The sequence below is a fragment of the Ambystoma mexicanum genome, chromosome 6p (genome assembly GCF_040938575.1).
Source record: "Ambystoma mexicanum isolate Mex_15411 chromosome 6p, UKY_AmexF1_1, whole genome shotgun sequence".
In the NCBI taxonomy this organism is placed as follows: Eukaryota; Metazoa; Chordata; class Amphibia; order Caudata; family Ambystomatidae; genus Ambystoma; species Ambystoma mexicanum.
Genome location: NC_090935.1, coordinates 663,409,245 through 663,430,740, shown reverse-complemented (window position 1 = coordinate 663,430,740; position 21,496 = coordinate 663,409,245). Strand labels below are relative to the sequence as shown.

General features: G+C 46.6%; 1 protein-coding gene across 2 annotated transcripts in view; it reads right to left on the bottom strand.

Moving 5' to 3' along the window:
• The window catches only part of ZFYVE16 (zinc finger FYVE-type containing 16), a 1,039,436-nt gene that overhangs the window by 522,990 nt on the left and 494,950 nt on the right, over positions 1 to 21,496 (bottom strand). For both annotated transcript variants that reach the window (XM_069627543.1, XM_069627544.1), the window contains exon 10: positions 1,501 to 1,583. In XM_069627543.1, coding sequence (XP_069483644.1) covers positions 1,501 to 1,583 — 83 coding nt within the window. The remainder of the gene's footprint in view (positions 1 to 1,500; positions 1,584 to 21,496) is intronic.

The window sequence follows — 21,496 nt, the reverse complement described above, 5'->3', positions numbered from 1 at the left end:
AATACAATTGCAGAAGTCAGTTGTAACACAATGTTGCAAGCCAGGATACAAGATGAAGATGGGAACAGCATGATTCAGGGCCACCATGAGTGCAAGATGCAAAGGAAGTCCAGCATGAGAGTTGAGAAAGGGTGACACACCGTGAATAAATGAAGTCCAGAAAAGTAAAATCCAGCATTGGCCACAAGACAGTGATGGTGAAACCAGAGTGTATCAGGACAGACTCATGCAGAAGTAGGCTCGGGGGTGGGGGGGAATAGGGTAGCAGAATTAAGCAAAACAGGCAACACCTGCGTGCGAGAAGGGGGGGGGACAAGGGAACATCACGGGGGCAAGAGGGGGTGGGGATAGCCTGTGGAGACAGAGGGAGTAAACACATTTTGGTCCTTGCTTAACTGCTGTCTGAGCAGGGGAGGGTCAGGCCCTGGGTCCTCCTGGTCCGAACAGGTCCAAACAGGAATTGCTCTTTTCTTTGTCTGCCCTTCACTTTGGACACCCGGGCGAGAGACGCCCTTGATCTGAGAGTTAAGAGCAGGAAAGAAGAGGCAGGGCTAAGAAGGTAGGCGGGGCTTAGGCCAGGTGACCCAGATCCACTTGCTCCTGCTCCCCATCTGCAAAGGAAAAGAGGCTGGAGGGCTCCTTAAGTAGGGAAAAAGAGCGCAAACCATAAAGGCACCAGGTGGTTGGGGCTTGCTAAGGGGGGGGGAAAAAGAGCGGCAACCAGGAAGGCACCAGGTGGGCGGGGAATGGAGCTGTCCATCTCTTGCACCCTCCTCTCTAAGTTGCGAGCAGTGGGGAGATGACAGGAGTGTGCTGCAGTACTGGGGGGGGGGAGGGGTCACCTAATCCAGGATCAATGCAAACACAGAAGGACATGAGGCAATAGGGTGGAGGTTCATGCCATACCACTGCAACTATATTATATACCCACCTCGAATTTAAGACTAGTGAAAATCCTCATGGATAGTAGTATCAAACGCCTGCCAGGGAGAGAGCCAGGCCTAGAAGATACTCAATGAAATCCGGGCCAACACCTTTCCCGGCCCTCTATTTTTGCAGGCCCATCACAATAATTGTAAAGCACACCCCCTCAGGTAATCACAAATTAACAGATATCTTAGGTCTTCAACCCTTCTGCAGTGGCGGAAAAATAAAATATACAGTTGCATCAACCTGTTTATTTACTCGGGCCAGGTACATAGCCCCACAACATAGGGTCTCGGACACTCCTGGGCTTTGGGGCTGTGAAGCATAAATACTATTCGCTCTATGTAGCAATTCGGTCGTGCTGCTTTGCAAGCAATGCATTTAGTGAAAATGTGGTAATTTTACTAGAATAGCAGACCTGCACTGCCAACTGAGACCCTTAGTACATGACTTGACAAACAGTCCTGATGATAATACCAATGATTTATGAAGGCATAGAACACAAGCTCCCACACCATAATAGCTCTATTCCAATTTGATGAGACAGTGTAAAAGTAAACCATTTTTACTCACAGCAAGCAGGTTCATGATTGTATGGCCAATTTCACCATAAAGTGGCTTTCGGTTCCGCATGCTTACAATAGGAGATGGGTAAACTATCCAACGGGGAGAGAAAAAGTTAATTAATAAATCAATATGGTGCTCAAATACAAAGGCCATTGTTATCCCAAACATTCAAAGTGGTCATAATATTAAGCACATTGATGCTTCATGTTTTCACCAAGTCTGTTTATGTTAGTACAACTTTAACTGAAAAAACTTTTTTAAATAATTGTAGTCAGAGAGGCGAGTGGGTAGCTGACTATTTCTTGAGGTTGCTTTGGGGGCCAGCACGGTGAGCGTGAGCCCATGCACTTGCTGTTTTCAGTGGGAACTTGGCTGCGAAATATCAACTTTAGAGGCATGAGAAAAGAGGAGCATGTAAGACATTTCTGGAAAGAACTCTTTCACTCAAGTAACAAAAAGGATGCATAGAAGATTTCTGAAAAATAAGGGGATTCATTTCAGACTGTATTCATGCAGACCACAGACCCATATGATTGCACATCTCAAGACAGACAAAAACAGAAAAGAATATATAAAAATAACCAGAAAAACACACTAAGGCAATATAAGGATGTACATTGAAGGAGCTGTGTCTGAGGGCTATCAACATCTTCACAAACCTTTGAGAACTAGTATTCTTAAATGACATTTTTGCCACAAAGGAGGACCTCTGTGAAAGCTGCACATATTATAAGGAAGGGACATTCTGTATTGATAAGGAAGAAATGAAATCCGAATGCAAGGTGGCGCTGTCTCAGGACCAGCTGTGACCCCCATTTGGTGGCATGGAGAAAACATATTGGCCAATAGTCTTCAACCGGGCTAGCACACAAATTGGAGAACGTTGTGTATGCAGGAGAGGCCAGAATTGGTGGCAAAGCCATCCCAATCAAATACAGTCACACTCTATGCCAAGAGAAAACGCAAACCCTGGGGATCAGATTACTTGAGGGCAGAGATCTGTCCCCAACAAGAATATAACAAGAATATATGCCTTAATATAGCAGGTGGACACAGACGTTGGCCTCCTCAACGTACACTAAAAGGAGACAAGATCAGTCCAAGATGCCTTCCTAAAAAGCACAAAGGAAGCAGACGGCATAGTCTCCTGGCACACGTGAACCTAGATGGATGACTATGAACTCCAAGAGAGGAGGAGCAAGAAAGTGTTCAGTGTTCTGGGAGGCTCTGAGATGCAAACAACACAAAACAGTTGATGTTAAAAGCACTTGTGGAAACACATGATGAATCATCTGCTGGATGGAACATACAAAAAAGCTGAGGGCATATGAGCCTTAGGTATTTGAATATGCCAGTTGAGGTTTACTACTACCAGAAAGCAACAGACTCTTTCATAAATACACATGGCAAAACAAGTGGTGCAGTGTCACATCAAACAGTCCTCAATGGAGCACACAAACGTTCTAATGTGCAATGTGGTTGTATTTTAACTTAATTGTAGTATTTCATTATCAGCATTTAGTCCCTTTGTAGTTATTGTGACGAATCCCAGGATGTCGTCACTTCTCCCTTAGAGGGAGCCCCTTCCCATGAGGTCAGGGAGGGGAGGCTGCTACCCGACAGTCCCCCTGTGGGTGGTACTCAGCGGGTCTATTTCATGGGGATGGAAGCCCCCTATGGGATTAGTCGCGACCTTGGGAGAACCTGGTATCCCCATAGCCTACCTAATCCTGACACACCTTCCTACCCCCCCACCAGTGCCTTCCCTAGTGTATCCATGTACCTCTGTCATATCAACCAGGTAGGAAGTACTGAGACAAGGAACAGTGTGGACTCCTCAAGGGACTAATATCCCTTGTATACTGAGACGAGGAAGAGGCCAACTGACTCTCTGGGGGTCCTCAACATCAGATCAGTACTGGGATGAGGAAGAAGTGTGGAAACATAAAGAGCACTCTACTGAACAGGCTAGTTGTTATAAGATTCCTATTGGCTGAGCTACCATTAAAACATAAGAGGAAATTCCAAATCAACGAGGCCCTCCCGGCAGGAACCAGGAGATTGTAACCTTGTACAAAGGAAGGAACAGCAGAGGACAAGATAGCTACCTGCCTGCAGTTACTTTGTCAAAAAAGTTCTATTGTGGAAAGGCTGGAGCAGGAGACAGAGCACCCAGTTTAACGAGAAGTCTGGAGCGATGGAACTGCCTGGGCCACGCATTCTAGCAGCAGGGAGCTGCTGTAGAGCTGCTGCCGTCCCTGGAACTATCAGAGGAAGACGAGAGGCCTCTGGGAACTGCTGCAGAATCACTGCAGTCCCTTGGATGATCAAACAAGGTCACAGGGAGCTGCTGCAGTCCGTGGAAGGATCAGATGTAGTCGGAGAGGGGACTCAAAGCCTGTTGGCAACCACAAGACACCAGTAAGCACCCAGAAGAACATGGGGAGATCAGGACGGTTGCAGGGGCCCCCAAAAGAGGAAACCCTTTCCAAAATGGTCCGGCAACCAAAGGGGCAAATACAAAAAAGGACTGGGACCCAAGAGAGAGAAAAGCGTATGCCAAAGGGCTCTGGGGCCAAAGGAGAGCAGGAAACCAATACAAAAAATGGGACTGGGACCCGAAACAAAGAAAGAAAACAATAAGAAGGGTCTGGGGACCGACAAGGAGAAATGCCTGGCAGGATAGTGAACCCGGTGTAAGTCCTGAGGAACAAGAGGAACTGAGAAGGGTCTGAGACCCACAGTCAATGACGAATTGTTTCTGGGATCATTGTTAGGCAGAAACCTGTGCAGTTCCCTTAGGGAACACTGCAAAAGATTTAGGACTATAGGTGTTAGCAGTAAACCCACTTGGTAGCAGTCTGTACCACCCAGATGTACCTGGTAGCTGTGTCTGAGCAGTCAGACTTCTCTCAAGAAGTGTTAGGCAGTATGCAAAGTATACACAATAGGCACTTTAGACACACCAATACACGCAAACACTGACCAGAGCTTTGGTATCAAAGTATATAATTATTTATTTAAAAACACACTGTTTGAAACACTCCAGCACTCTTGTTGTAAAATATTCTAAACACAGTTACTATTGTAATATATACACCCCTTTTTCCTTATCAGATAAGTCACAGTAAAACACCACTTATTTTCATACAGAGGTGAGCGCTTAAATAGATGGCACTCCAATAAGTTTGTGAGAAAGGGAGGGAAAAAGACAGAATATGGAAAGGTACACCACTCCAAGGTTCAGGAACACCGTTAGCAAGGCAGAAGAGCAAAAGTCACTGGTGAGCCAAAGTCCAAAGGCTGGGCCCACTCTTAGAGAGAGCAGAGCACAAATGCGCCCAAGATCACACAGTTACACTAGGCTTAGAAAGTCTTGCAGAGGGTTCAAAAAGAGTTTAGAGAGGCTTAGGAAAGTTTAGCCAGGGTGTCCCAGGCTAACCCAGGTACGAAAGCCGGGGGCTAAATCTACCCCGTACAGTCGGTAGCAAGGGAAGCCAGGCGGGACACGGTACCTTAAGTGGGAACGATCCTCCAGCGGTGGCAGTTGTTCCTGGCAGTGGGTGCGAGTCGCGCCGTCGTCCAGGGGAAGAGAAGATCTCGACTTGGAGGAAAGATGAAGGTCGCTGCACTACCAGGGGAGAAACCAGCCGCAGAGTTTTCCGGTTAAAGATGGTACCTTTGTTCGCGGTAAAACGTGGTATCCCGGTTGCCGGGGTGCTTGGCACAGGCAAGGCGGCCACGAGGTACATCGGGAAGGCGAAAAGACGGTGAAACTAGTTATCCCCACCAGTCAAAGGAAGAAGACTCTCCAGCGGGAGATCTCCTCTGTCGTTGGGAAAAGTGGTGAGATGGTCCAGCAGGGCTCCACCGGTGGTGGCGTCGTGGCAGGTCGGCTCAGCCTCTCCCTCGTCCGATTCTTAGGTCCTGTGGCGACTTCTGAAGTTCCAGTCCCCAAAGCCCTGCTTTTATGCAGAAGACCCCCATTCACTCAGCCTAGCTGTCACTCAAACCTGCTAAGTGGTGAGCCGGCCGGCTCACCACTTGGGCCAATCAGGATGGAGTGCGACTTGAGTTGCCTAGGCAACTCAGTCCAGGGTGCCTAAATCCTCCTCCACTCCTCCTAAGTACCCCAGACAGAGTGGCACCACTTTGGAGGTCTTCTGTGGAGAAGCCCACCAAAAAGTGGAACAAAGGGCTCGACTTGGGTTGGAGTCACAGAAGAGAACACAAACGCCATTTTAGAATCAAGTTTTGGCAAAAAATACCAACCGGAGAATTAATATTAATTAAATAAACTGGCGGTATGCTCGAGGCTACCGTAAATAATTAAATAAAGATAGTAGCCTAAAACAATGGGAAATCCCATAGGAAAATATTTGCGGTTGAATATAAAAAGTAGTATCCACTGCCACCAGCCAAAACTCGATCAGGGGGGACGGAGACGTGCCCCCTCGACTAACAGACCCCGGGGCAATTGAATTGCCCCAGCCAGTACGTCCACAATATGATGGTTTGTACTGGATCTGTTCAGAATTTAAGACTAGTAAAGTCAATGGTGACTTTACATGCCCTGGGAGACAGTAGTCAGTCCCAGGGTATGGAGTCTATACTGGGGGGTCACTATGACACCCCTGTGTTACTGCACTGAGGGTGCTGTGTAACACACATCACAAAAACACATGAAGCCCTATGGAGTAAAAGACCCCATAGCCCATTAAACACATCTAGATTCAAAGAAACCCACTCAAATCATGCCCAAGAGTGAGGGTAAAAGAGTCTCACTCTTGGCAGGAGAAAAAAAATAAACCCCAGAAATCCAGCAAAGCTGCTGGGGGGCTCACTAGGTTAGGAAATTCAGCCTAAACAGAGAATTCTCCCTAACAATCAACATCATAGCCATAGTACCTGGCAGGGTAGTGAACCAGGTAGATTGAACACAGTGAGACACACCAAGAGGGGGGAAGTAATCTGTTGGCTTGGCGAAACATCTGTTAAAAGCCAGGAGAAGGAGGACACTTGTCCTGGCATTGTGAGAACCATTGAGAAACCAAAGAAAGGTCAGCGGGAGGGAGTCATCCCCCTAACACTGAAGATACAAGACTTTTGTTTTGTGTGTTTTGCTGGAATACACTCAAAGAACCTTTTGATTTACATTACTGGAGAACAACAATTTGGTTTGCTTCACTAAGAACTGAACTTTGGATTGTTGTCCTGAATAAGCAAGACATTATTCTCGACCATGAAGACCACCCTCTTTCTTGGTAAAGTTTGTAACGCAAGGGATGGAATTTGGCTTTTGACACAAGACGATGGACTCTTTGCTTTAGACTGACATCCTGACAATATCCTTAGCATTAGTTGAGGCAGAGAAACCCCTCTTAGAACTTGGGTCAGATAGGGTTTTCTCTTATAAAAGTCTATAAGCATGCCACATGTGTGTTGGTCTCCTACTAATACACCCTTACAGTATTGAAAGCTTAGCAGATAAGATAACCAAGCACAATGAGGAAAAGAGGTGTTTCTAGGCTGTCTGAAAGCGTCAAAATAAGGAGCAAATATTAGGGAACAGGTTACCATTCACCAACATTGTCTCTAAACCACATCTCTTCCCAAGCAGAGCAACCGCTTGTTGGCTAATAGGCCCAAAAATAAAAAAGCATGTCTACCAGCTACTGCAGAGGATTTCTGGTGATAACCGACCTGAACATTGTGACAAAAACGATTGCAGACTTTGCCCTAAAACATATTAATGATATTATTCATCCTGATACGGTCAGATTAATTCCCTAAAAATATTCAGCAGACCCAACGATTGGTGTAATTCACATAATTGTCTAAGCTGCTGGGAGAGCGTGACTTACCACTAAGCTGCAAGGATTTAACAATGACGAGCACCGTTCCTCCTGATCCTATATAGCCCACTCCAGACAACCCAGATTGACAAGAAAAGCAGATTTGCATTTAAGAACAGACTTTGATCGCCACAACATGAAAATACAGTGTGTGTTCTTCCGCAAAGTGATTAAAACCACCTGAAGCTAAGCTGGCTCGAAGCCCCAGCCCACCCTCTCCAGAGTCCACTTACTTCATTGTATGCATAGAATGGTGATGCCACCTGACAGTGCGTGCAGGGATGTTGGCGGTTTGACCCATTCATTAGTATTGGGCATGGATCCATGATCTTAAACCGCTTAGGATCCAACATGAGGGGATTAAGTTAGGCCCCAGCTTGCCCAGGCATCAACAGATGCACAAACCTCTAGGCGCTAGTGTGCTTCAGGTTTTACACCGCACAGATACTAAGACAAGGGAGCCATTCCGTCAGAGTTCGAAACTGCTGGTATCTATTTATTTATTTAGACATTTGTATAGCGCACCTAATCCTGAGGCATCTGGGCGCTTATTCTTAAATCGGTTACACTCCTTTCTTGATCCAATTACAGGCATTGCTTACACGGGTTAACAGTATGGTAACATTCATAGCATAGTACATTATGTTAACTTACAGTTTCAGTATCAGTTCTCTAAGGGGAGGTAGTAGAGCGAGTGTCAAAGGTGTTCGTGTGCAAGTACTTATTGGGTGTCTTGGCTAAAGAGCCAGGTTTTAGGCTTTTTCGGAAAGACCAGAGAGAGGGTCTGATCTCTGTGCAGGGGTCATAGTGTTCCAAATTTTGCTGCAATCACCGGGAAGCTACATCCTCCCGTTTTTTACCGTTTGAATCTCGGAATAGCCAGGTGGCCGGAGCAGGCAGAACGGGTTGGTCTAGTGGATTAGGCTTTGGAGATTCTTTTTTACAAGTTAGATCGGTGCAGAAGACATTTGTGTGTTAAGGATAACGTTTTGAATATGATTCGATCTTGCACTGGCAACCAGTGGATGTTTCGTCTGATTGAAGAGATGTGCTCTTTTTTGGGGATATGAAGGGCAGCCCTAATTGCATTCTTCTGTACTATCTGAAGTTTGTTGATATTTTTGGAGGTGGATCCAGCAAAGAGGGAATTGCAATAATCAATCCTTGAAAGGATGAGGGCTCTGGCGAGAGTAATACAGTTAGTTATCAGTGGTTAAGAAGGGTCTACAGGAGGTAATCAATTTGGCGGTGTAGGCTGATGCCGAGGTAATGGCATTGACTTGTCTGGTTAGGGTGAGTGATGAGTCCAGGTAAACTCCTAGTGTTTTCACCTTTTGGCTACAGTAGTGCAAAGGATTTGTAGGATAGAGGTGAATTCTTTAGCTTTGGTAGACTGCCATCAATGAGGATCTCCGTTTTTTTGTCGTTAAGACAAAGTTCATGTTGTGCCATCCATGCTTGAATGATGAGGTAGACAACGTTCAAAGACTCGGAATCTGTGTCGTGATTTCCAGTGATTGGTAGCAGTATTTGGGTGTCATCCGCATAATTGGTATACGTGACTCCCAGTTTTTCTAAGAGGTCGAAGAGAGGTTTAGTAAACACATTATATAAAGTTGGTGATGCGCAAGAGCCTTGTGGGACTTCAGAGGTGACACAGGCAGGGGGGTAATGCCGCAATGGAGGAGAAGACTCTCAGTGCGGTTGGAGAGGAAGGACTCAATCCAGAGTATGGCATTGTTCGAGAAGTGGGCAGCCTGAGTGTGGTGTCGACAGAGGATACTGTGGTTAACGAAGTCAAAAGCTGCTGAGAGGTCAAGTGGAAGGAGGATGGCCAGGTCACCCTTGTCTCTAATTTGCTCCATTTGGATTTTGAGGTCCAGAAGGGCCGTTTCTGTTCTGTGACAAAGGCAGAATCCTGATTGATGGAGGCCAAGAAGGTTGTGGGTTTCAAGGTAGTTTTGGATTTGCATGTATTCTACTCTGTTGATTATTTTTTAAAAGAAAGGGTACCATTGTAATAGGTCGGTAGTTAGTCGAGACATTAGGGTCCAGTGTATGTTTCTTGAGCAGTGGGAGTACCCAGGCTTCTTTTAAGTTTTCAGGTACTTTATTAGAGGCAAAGGAGTTGTTGATCAGGGTCATGAAGAACGGGGACAGTTTGTCAGTGCAGTCTTTGATAAGGGTGGCAGGGCAGTTATCTCCTTGGCATCTTGAGTGCTTCAATCCCTTTATGATATTAGTGGTTTCGTCTGTGGTGACAGGTGTGAATTCAAACCTAGGATGGGGGGTAGGTGGCGTGTGGTGCATGGCTGGGCACCATGGGTGAATGTTACGCTCACCTGGTCTCTGCGGAGGCTTTGGGGCACGGTTGCAGCACTCCTTGAACTTGAATCACCCCCTTCAGGCCTCTCCCTCGGTAGAAAAGCTGTGAGCGGTGGTACGTGGTGATACTGCTCCTGCGTGGAGATAAGTGTGCAAGTGCGCCAATCTGTGATTGTTGTACCTCTCGAACCCTTCACTCCAAAGTACGGTTTCTGTGAGCATACGCCGGCCCATAAAGCTCACCTGTGAATTATGGAAGCTCTCCGTCCTGCTACTTCCGGCAGGGGTGCGTCGAATGGGATCTAGTTCCTTCACTGATCCCTGATAAGCATTAGTCCAGTCCAGCTGCAACTATGCTTCTCCTTATGATTGGTAAGTCTTTCTTGGGCTCTTGTGATGCTATTCGTTCTGTTTAATGTCTTTATATGTTGCTCCTATATATGCCCGCACTAATGTCTCTTCTGTTTTCTTCCCTAAGATGTAAATGCAGCCTCAATGCAGCTGTGAGACACGGCCGATGGAAGATGGATGCTACTGCAATGTTTGACAGCAGGTAAGTGATGGTTTAAGGAAAGCGCGAAGTATGACGAAGCGCAACCTTAAACTGACTGTTTTTTTCATGTCTAACCTTGTCTTCCGTTTTTCCTTGCAGGCGCTGCTGTCGATGATGGAGCGTGCCGTGCTGCGGTGCCAAGATGAAGATTTCGGCGTTCTGGAAAGTGTAAAGATGAATACTTGGTTCGCCGAAGAGATGTACAGATAAGAACAGCTTCCCCCAGTTGGTAAGTATGCTGGCAGGAAGCAGGATGTCTAGGAAGCAGGATCTTCAAAGTTAAGTCTGACCTCAGGCGATGGTGAGCGTTACGTTGCTTGCAATTGCAGAATAACATGAAGCATCTGTCTTGAGGATCGGGGCAGCTTATATAGCTGAGATCATGGGCACGCCCATTAGGACCGGCTTACCAGCCACACCCTGCCACTCCTAGAGAGTGAGCATGTGCAAAGGCAATCCATTAGCAGCCTTAATGGATGGAATGTTCAAGGTTAATGCATTGTGCTTAATGGATGGAATGTTCAAGGTTAATGCATCTGAAGTGCTATGTCCATAATAAAAGCTTTTTAGTGTTAAATGGATGTTCTTGTTTACTTTTGTTCATGAGCCTGGTGCCAAAGGTGCCAGGACAGTGTCCACCTAAGTATCCTGTGCATGAGACTCCTGCATGCCTGTGCCCCTGACTTCATGACCACGATAGCAAGTTTTAGTTTTTTTGTTCTGATTTTGTTTTTAAATAAGGTAATCTTATCAGTGAGGGCATTTTGGATGTTCTCACACCAAGGTAGTTCTTTGGTGCAGTGATCTGGTGAAGGGGCTGGCAATTCCAGTTCCCGTAAAATAGTCAAGAGCTCTCTAGTGCCCAAGGTAGCATTCTCAATTCTCGTGTTGTACGAGTAGCCCTTTGCTAGGATGGTGGCTTCCTTGTATTCTGTGGCTAGTGTATTGATTTGCTATTTATTTTCGAGGGTGGGTGCTATTTTCCAAACACTCTCAGCATTTCTTTTTTTTGTGCGTAGGTATTTGAGGCTGGTGGTGTACCAAGAGTTTGTGCGGGTTATAAGTTTGGCTTTGCGGGTGCCCAAGGGCACAACATTGTTCATGGCAACCTGGAGGGTTTGGTTATAGAGATCTACCAGGGATAAGCGGTCGGTGGTGTGGTCGATATGGGAGGTGAGTGGTAGTAGCATGGAAAGCATGTTGTCTGGGGTGATGGTACGATGATTGCGTGCAAATACAGCTGGTGTGTGTTGGGGGGAGTGATGGACTGGGATAAGGCACTGATGGAGAATAGTATGACATTATTGTCCAAACATGGATATTAGATTGTTGCTAATATATTGGCGAGGCAGTTGAGGTCGGCAAGCCAGGCCAGTGTACGGCCTTTAACATGTGTGGGGTCAGTGATGCGAATGGTGAAGCCTTGTGCTTCGATAGTGTTGGCAAGGGCTTGGTTGTCGGTGAGGTCATTAAGGCCTAAATTGAAATCACCCAAGATGACAATTTTTGACAAGGGCTTTGTATTGGTTGCAAGGAGTGAGGCTACGTCTTCCTCGAATTAGGGTGTAGGGCATGGGGGTCTATAGATGAGGTGGAGAGAGAATGGATGTGGCAGAGAGGGATATCTTAAAGGAGACCAGTTCTCCTGATGGGAGGGCTTGTTTGGTTGTTTCCCTCAGATCAAGGTTATTTTTGGCGATGACTGCAACTCTGTCTCCTTCCAAGGTCATTCTGTCTTCCCATCTGGTATGGCAATTGAGAGGGCGGGGCCTGCGGTTGGGTGCAGCCCGGTTTCAGTGATAGCAATGAATTCTAGATCATTGCTGGTGATAAGGTCAGCAATGACAAGGGTGTGTGCTGGGAGGGATCTGGCATTGATGAGAGCTCCCTTGATGCGAGTTAAAGTATCTTCTTCCCCATTGACCACAGTGGTTATTTTACAGTGGTTAGGTTTTAGTCTTTTCAACTTTATGTTTAGCGGCATGAGATGAGTTAGGTTTTATAGCTTCATGTGGGCCTGTTTGACTGTTGTTGGTTGCATTGATAGTGACCCGGCTAGGGGGCGAAACTAATTTGCATAGGTGGGTGTTGATTACTGGTGGATGACGGGGCTTTCGTCCTGTCATTGAGTCTTTCATTTCTCCGGAAGATGGGCGGGGTGGTCATTCATGGGTATTGTTGGGATGCATAATGGCTGGAGGTTAGTCTTTCGTTTCTGTGTTCCAACCAGCCACTATCAGCAATGAATCAACAACTAGTCAAAGGAGCATTCCACTCAGCAGGGCATACACTTGACGCAATCTTTGCCAATAAAAAACTCATTATCTCGGCACCCCCAATTCAAATACTCTGGAGCGACCACCTCATCATTCCCTTTGTAATCACATTGACCACTCCAATAAACAAGCAACAAGACAAACCACCGATCACCATGAAAAGAAATTGGAGAACCATCAAAAACTCCAACCTAACTGAACTTCTGGAACTCTGCTAACCACAACCAACAATTATGGAAGAAGCAGACCTGGACAAAAAAGTAGCGCTACTCCACAACTGGATCGTAACCATGATCGACAAAATCGCCAAAGAAAAAACCTTTCACTCCTTCATGTAAAAGATCAACGGCAAAATGGGTCACCCCACTACCCAGCGCCATGAAAAGAAAAAAACGAAAAATAGAATCGATGCCCATAAACGACACTGGAAATAAATTGAAATTTCAACAACATATCCGCTCATACAAAAAAGAAATGCAAAAAGGAAATACAACTGAATCTTCAAAGTACCAAACACCCAAAAAGAACTCTTCAAAATCATAAATGAAATAATAAATCCACCTGGCTGCAACAGCACGTCAATACCATCGATGAAACTATTCAATGACCTAGCAGACCACTTCAAAAACAAAATCATTACCATCCAACAAACCATACAAAACAGACTATGGAACCCACCAACCCTTACGAGGAACACCCGAACAAACTACGAACATTCCCTGAAATATCAGTGGAGACTTTCGTCAAACTTAAATCAAAACAACAAAACAGGTTCTCCTGAGGATCCCTACCCCCCTGGACATATACAAATCAATCCTCAAACAAGGAGCTCCCGTGGAATACCACAGGAATGTCCTCAAGCTTTCATTCTCAACAGGGAAAGTGCCACAATCCTTCAAATCAGCGTATATCAGGCCGCTACTCAAAGATACAGAAGGAAATGTAGAGGACCTCTCCAACTACAGACCCATCTCCAACCTACCATAAACCGCTAAACTGCTCGAAACGTACATATACAAAACAGCCCAAGAATTCATAGAAGAGCACTGCCTACTAAACCAGGCCCAAGTTGGTTTCAGACCAATGAGAGGAACGAAATCAGCCCTCCTTTCAATATGGGATGACCGAAAAGAAAACGCAGACTCAGAGAGCAGTCCTGCCTTGATACTTCTAGACCTCTCAACGGCATTCGACACAGTTAACCACGGCATCCTCATCACGAGATTAGAAGGATTAGGAAGAACAGACACTGCCGTACTGTGGATCAAATCCTTCCTAACAAACAGAACAGAAACCATATGGATGGAACCTTTCAAATCCAGCCCAAGAGAATCCACATGCGGAGTACCACAAAGCTCATCCTTCTCCCCGCTATTATTCAACATCTACCTATCTCAACTAATCAAAATCATCAAAGACACGGCCTCACTTGCTACAACTACACCGACAACACACAAATAGTCTTCAAAATAAAAGACACTCAAGAAGAAAACACAACACTAGAGAACTGCATTTGTGATGTATTCAACTGGATCTCACCAAGCAATCAACTACAAACAGAATCTATGGAAGACATTCTACGACATAAACTACAAACTGAGAGATAGCTATGATAGGATGACACTAAAGACTGAATACATAGTCAGACCAAGACGGAAGGACAAGAACGATTCATCAACAGAACCCTGGCCCTCGAATTACACCCTACCTTCAACAGACCATAGTCAAAATAGATAGCGAAGGAAAAGGGGGCAGCCAATCGACAGCACCAACACCACATGGGGAGGGACTAGACATACCCTATCCCATTATACTAAGTTCTAACACAATACAGCCGGGAACGCGCCGCGCCATCACCTACAACAGGTATATGGTCAAGAAAGGAAAAGTAGCAGCTAAGCCTACCCATAGGAATTCTAGTTAAACAGAACAAGATCTGCTAGAACCAAGACATACAACCCTCTAACCAAACTTCAAATCTCTGCATACCTAATTCACCTGAAAATCCACACAACCATTTCTCGCCTAGCAAACCGCACGCACCTCACCACACTGCAAAAACAACAAACACATAAACCGCACCAACAGCACACAAGGTCTCACTCCGGCCCGATACTCACACCAAAGCTCAGCGCATGGTGGAAACCGAACAGAAGCTGCCAACAGCACACCACTTCTCTCACTCTCCTACTCCCTCTTCTCCCGACTAACCTAACCCGCCCGCCTTCTTGTTTTACAGATCCGCCGGAGCACCGGAGGACCAATGCCGTTGGTGACGCTGCGCAATATAAATACCTTTAACATTTCAAAGGAGCTGTTACGCTCACCTGGTCTCTGCAGGAATGTTGGGGCACAGTTGGAGCCCTCCCTGCACTTGGCTCTCCAGGATCGGTTCTCTCCCCCAGCTGCTGCAATGTTGGCTGCTGCGGTTGTTGGTACTGCCTCTGAGGGAATACGAGACGCAATGAGAATGGTGTAGTGGTATCACGAACCCCCCCCCCCGAATCCTTCATTCCAAAACGAGATGAGCAAACGTTTGCCCAAGCACGCTCCCCTGATTTCTTGTAAGGATGAGCTCTCCGTCCTGCTTCTCATTAGCAGGGGCGCCTTGGATGGACCTAGTTGCACTGGTCCGTGGATGTGGCGGCTCAGACCAGCTGCAACAGACCACTTGGAAGGTAAGTCTTTTAACAATGATTATTGTCCGTATTCTAATGCAATGTTGTTTTTGGCAGGATTATAGTTCGTAATTATTGCAAGTTCTTTTTGTCGTGATTATAGTTCGTAAATTCTTGCAATGTCTTTTCTCTCCCTTATAGGTGTGGAAACGACTGCACAGAGTTGCGGTGTTTGCAGCGAGCCCCCATGGAGCCCAAGAGAATGTGAAGCTCCCAAGTAGGTGGTAAGTTGGCTTTCAGGGTCGAACGCAAGACTCCGGTGTTGCGCGGCCAAGCTTAAGTTATGTATGCAATTTCGAACCTTGTTTGTCTTTTCTCTTGCAGGGATGGCCTGGCATCGCCAAGCAGGAAGCGGCTGTCCAAAGGCATGTCCGCGGTTGCAGGATGGAAGATTCCGTGAAGAGGATGGATGGAAGAACCTCTCGCGTAGCTGGATGCCAGGAACAGGTAAGGATGCACTCCAACTCTGATGACTAAGGAACCAGGTAAGATGCGATGCGCTGCATGGAGCCAGGTAATGCGCTTTCAGCAATGGTGTAGCTGGAACCAGTTAAGATGCGCTTTCAGCGATGGTGTAGCTGAAGCCGGGTATGATGCGCTACGAGGTGATAAGCTGGAAAAACAGGTAAGGACTCTTAAGGCGGCGGTAAGCGTTACGCTGCAGAAAGCAGACTTACATAGGCTGGCCCCGGCTCCTCCCTTCGGGCCCCGCCTTGTGGCTCCACCTTGCCACTCCCAGAGGTTCTTGCACGTGTTCCCCAATGTTCTCCTATGGCCACGCCCGGCCTGGATGCACGTGCCTTAGGAATAAAGTGTGCAAAGCACACTTTTGCATGAGCCTGGTGCCCGAGGCGCTAGGACTGGGTCCATTTGGACCCTGTAAGCGGTAGAAGCATGGGCCCTTGTCCAGTGGCCATGACAGCAATCCCCCTCAAGGCCCCTCTCACAGGCGTTCTTCTCCCTGGTCCCGGTTTGGCAGGGTTATTACAGTGAAACTGTCTGATTAGTCGAGGTGCATGAATAAATTCAACAGGTTCCCATGTGCGATCCTGAGGTCCGTAACCCTCCCCGTCGATCAAGTAGTACAGTTTTGATCATACTATTTTAGAGTCCAGGATGTCTTTAACCTCATTCTATGGTTCTTTGATCTCAGGCTCAGGAGGTTTCTTAATCCTAGTCTCTGGTTTCATGGGTTTTAGGAGGGAAACGTGAAATACTGGATAGATGTGCATATTGGCAGGTAGATCTAATTTAATGGCAGCAGGATTAATGATGGCCTAGATGGGGTAAGGTCTCAGGTATCTTGGACGGAAGACCCGCGGTCCCTTCAATGGAATATTCTTGGACCCCAACCATACTTTATCACCAACTTGGTAATGCGGGGCTTCCCTTCTATGCCTGTCTGCAAACCTTTTTGTTGTTCTTTGTCCTTGATCAGGTTCTTGGTTGCTTCCTTAAGAGTATGAGTAATGGTCTTATGTAAGGTGGTGATCGCTGGCATTTCTAGTTCATCAAGTGGATCAAAGGAGGATGTCCGAGGGTGCCGACCATTCATGATTTAGAATGGGGATTGTACCGTACTGGTGTGAATGGAGTTATTGTAAGCAAATTCAGTCAACCAGAGAATGCTTTTCCAAGACCCTTCTGTCTGCTGCAACATACATCTCAGGTATTGTTCTAGCGTCTGATTGGTCCTTTCAGTCTGACCATCAGTTTGGGGATGGTGACCTGTGGATAGGCGAAGATCGATTTGCGCTATCTTACAACATCTCCTCCAGAAAGCTGAAACAAATTGAGTTCCACGATCTGAAACCAGTACCGAAGGAAAGCCATGTAGTTTAATTATTTGGTCCAAGAATACAGTGGCCAGGGTTGCGGCAGTGGAAAGCCCCATTAGTGGAATGAAATGTGCCATTTTGGGGAATAAGTCTACTATGACTAGAATTCTGTTAAAGCCGTCACAGGGTGGCAGATCGGTAATGAAGTCCATGGACAACGTATGCCATGATGCTGGTGGTACAGCCAACGGACACAATAACCCTGCAGGACTTAGCTTTTGAGATTTTTGTTGTGCGCAAACACCACCGGTTTCAATAAACTGAGCCACGTCCTTTCTCCAGGTTGGCCACCAAAGGTTTTCGAATTTTGGCACGAGTTTGGGTAATTCCAGGATGTCCCTCCACTAATGACTTGTGGTAGTTTGCTATAATTTTGTTTTGTATTTCCTTGTCTTGAATATACAGTCTTCCCTGAAAAGAAGGTAAGTTGTCCTTAATGGAGTAATGTTCCCCTTTAGCTAACCATTCTTGTTGGGCTGTTTGACCCATGTGAGCTTGGAGATCGACCTTCAAGTTTTCCCAGGAGGCGGTTGCTGCGATCTGGCTTTGAATCCGTTCTTCGGGAATGATGGGTACTGGTTCAGATGGTATAAACTCATCTTTGTCCTCTCCCATGCGTGACAGGTCTTCTGCTTTTCCGTTACGCACTCCAGGTCTGTAAGTGATAAAGTCGTATTCTGCGAAGAAAAGAGCCCAGCGAAGCTGACGCGAAGATTGGGCCTTCGCAGTTTTCAAATACTGCAGATTACGATGGTCTGTGATAACTGTGACTGTATGTCCTGCTCCTAGTAGGTAGTGTCTCCAGGTTTTAATTGCCAGTAGCTCTTTGTCAGTGATGGCATAGTTCCTTTCCGGTGCAGTAAAGTTACAGGATCAAAATGCTATAGGATGCAATTGTCCTGTATCCGGGTGCTTTTGTGATAACACTGCCCCCATGGCCACGCTGGAGGCGTCTGTCTCAACTACATAGGGCAAGTCAGGCCGGGGGTCCCGAAGAACTGGTGCTGAGGTGAAGGCCAGTTTTAATTCCTGGAAGGTCTTTTCAGCTTTGGGGGACCAGAAAAACTTTTATTCTTCTTTAACAGAGAAGTGATTGGACGAACGATCTGAGAAAACCCCGGAATAAACCGCCTGTTAAAGTTGGCAAATCTGAGTACGCTCTGCACTCCCTTGGTCGATGCTGGAGATGGCCACTGAAGAATAGCATCCACTTTGCGAGTGTCCATGTGAACCCCTCGTGGGGTAAGCATGAAGCCCAAAAATTCGACTTCCGTAACATGGAAGAAGCACTTTTCTAATTTGGCAAACAGCCAATGCTTACAAAGCTTTTCCAGAACTGCCCTTACATGGCCAACATGATCTTCCTTGGACGCTGAGTAGATAAGAACGTCATCGATGTACATGAGAACACACACATCCAACAATTCGTGAAGTACATCGTTCATGAAGAACTGGAATGCTGCTGGGCGCTGCATAACCCAAAGGGCATAACCTGATATTTGAAGAGCCCGTATTTGGTTTGGAATGCGATTTTCCATTTGTCGCCCTTTTTTACCCTTACCAAATGGTAAGCTCCTCGTAGGTCCAGTTTTGTATAGATTTGAGCATTCTTCACCTGATCTAGTAGCTCGGGGATGAGCGGCAGAGGGTATTTATTCTTGACGGTGATCTGGTTCAATGCCCTATAATCTATACACGTTCTGAGGTCCCCTTCCTTCAATGGTATGAAGAAGAGCTGATGAGGCAGGAGACTTGGATGGGTGGATGAATCCGTTGGCTAAGTACTGGTCAAGGTACGTCCTGAGGTGCTGATTTTCTTGCTCAGTCAGAGCGTAAATTCGACTGCAGGGGATTTGTGCTCCAGGAACCAGGTTGATTTGACAGTCCTAAGGTCTGTGTGGAAGGAGAGTGTTTGCTTGTTCCTTTTGGAACACATGCAAATAGTCCTGTTCTTGTTCCCCTTTCTTGGCTTGTGCTGGTTGATACGTGACCCCCTCCAAACATGTCTCTCACAAATTCTGTTCTACAGGGCGTCAGGCCTTAGCCTGTTTGAACAGTTCACAACAAAGTTAAATGTCTCTCAATTTCTCTCGTTTTCAGGTTTATGCCCATTTGTACACACCACAACAAAGCTCCTCGATTTTCTACATGAAAGTGGACTCCTGACTCCTACTAACAAAGCCTTGTTCAAGATAAAAAGGTTTGTTCCTCAAGTGAACAATTTGATCAAAATCTGTCAATTCAGGTCCACCCCTCTGGGGGTTTCGCATACTATTTGGTTTCTGTTGACCCTTCGCAGGTTACTGGTTTCGGGTTCACCCCCTTGGGCTGCGTCTCACTTTCTGGTCTCTGGTGACCCCTTGTGGGTTATTGGTTTTGCGTCCCCCCCCCTACTCCTCCGGGGTGTGTTTCTCTAGTTCTCTGGTATCTCATACTCCCACAAGGGCCATTGGATACTTTATCTGGTTTCTTATCATCCTTACTCTCTTTTGGAGTGTCTCGGAGTACGGTCATCCTCCTCCCTCTCCCCAGTGTGAACCGCGTACCTGCTTGCCTGTGGTGTTCTAGACTGATCCTGTAGCAGGGGAATCACGCTTCTCAGGTCTTCAGTTCCCTGGTTTTGCTTCTTCGACTGGGTGCAGTCGTTCGGGCATGCCAAGTGCTGCATCAGCAGTTTGGTCTCTTGGTGTCAGGACCTTTGTGCCTGTAGCTCTCTGCCCTCTTGCGCTCGGTAGACCAATTCCTCTCCTTCCACCACAGTGGTCCTTCCTCCGCGCTGCAGCATAGGCTTCAGTTAAGAACAGCGCTGCCTTGCTGGCTCACGCCCCGTGGCTGGTTCGCTCAGTAGAGCTTCCTCCTCTCAAGATAAGGGTCTAGGCCTTTTTATACCTCTCTCGACAACGAGACACCATTTTCAGCAACCAAATCAAGCACATTTAAAGGCCCCTGTACACTGGCATTGTGATCAGATCCCATATAAGGAACAGTGGGGTCATTGGTGTTAAGGAAACTGCTATAGCCTTATCTACTGGGGAATGTGTCCCCTAAGGGGGTCACCCCCAGTGAGATCCCTGTCCCTAGAGAATATTTTGCGTAGATGGCTCCTCTCCCTAGTCCCAAATGGGTGGCTCCCCTTGGGTAGAAGTGACAAACTCCCTAGATTCGCCACAATATAAAGGGATGGAGAAGAATTAATAACAAGAGCAAAATAATTCCATAGTTTAGGGGCAAATAGAGAATAAGAATGGAAATGAGAGGGGGTACAGGGAGGTTATGGGGAAGCTAAGAGGTAGAGAGCTTGTAACCGAAGAGAGCGAGGAGGGGAGTAAGATGAGATTCGAGCAGCAAGGTAGGGAAGGGCTAGTCCGTGCTAGTCCATGAAGACAGTGCAAATAAAGTGAAAACAAAGCCAAAGGTCATATGGAAGAAGAGATGCTCAGAAGGGATAGAGAAATGGATGAATGTGAGGTGTCACCAGGTCTCCTCACTCCTCCCCAGGGGGGAGCCCTTCCCTATGAGGTTAGGGAGGTGAGGCTTCTACCCAATAGTTCCACCTAGGGGTGGTAATATGTGGGATGATCTCATAGGAAGTGATTCCCCTCTGTGGGTCAAGGTAGTCCACCCCGGGGAAAAGCCTCCATACCAAAACCCTACCCTCATGGCCTTGCTTTACATCCACACTTGATAGTGTAACCATGTGCTACTGTATACCCCTCAAAACAAAAGCGGTGATGACCGGAAGGTTTAGATTTAATCTTAAACTCTAGCATTGCTCTGGGCAACCCATCAGACCATCATTCTTAGGCTGGCAAGCTATTACAAAAAGGGGAAAGACCATATGCAAATCAGGCTTGGTCCCAACCCCAAAAGGGACAGTCCAGCCCAAACTGCTTGGTCACATCCCTTCTGCATGAGAACACAAGCATCCCAAAACATGTTTTGGCCTTGTTGGGCCTCATCAGTGAGGAGTAGCTTGGGTCTCTAGGCCCAACAAGCATAGGACCCATGTCTGGGCATACCACTCCCACTAGTGGTGACTACAACAAAACAAACGAGGTGATGGCTGAAGGTTTAGAATTAACATTAACCTCGGACATTGCTCTGGGCAATCCTCCAGACCATCGTTCTTTGCCTGCCAAGCCATAACAAAAGGGGAAATATCAAAGACAAATCATGCTTGGTCCCAACCCCAAGAGGTTAATATTAATTCAAAACCTTTCAGCCAGCACCTCTTGTTTTGCTACTGTAAACCCAAGACTGTGACAAGTATAAGACCTACTGAGACGAAGAAGAACACGAGAGGCATATGTATTAACCAGATGAAGAATCAGCCTGAAAAATCAGCCAACTGCTGTAACGAGGTGGCTCACTGGAGGCATGAAGAGTGCCAAAGAAACTTTCACAGATGGTGTTGACGTTGCAGGACAGCAGCATCAACAGTTTAACAAGAAAGCAAGAAAGGACAAAGGGAATCTCA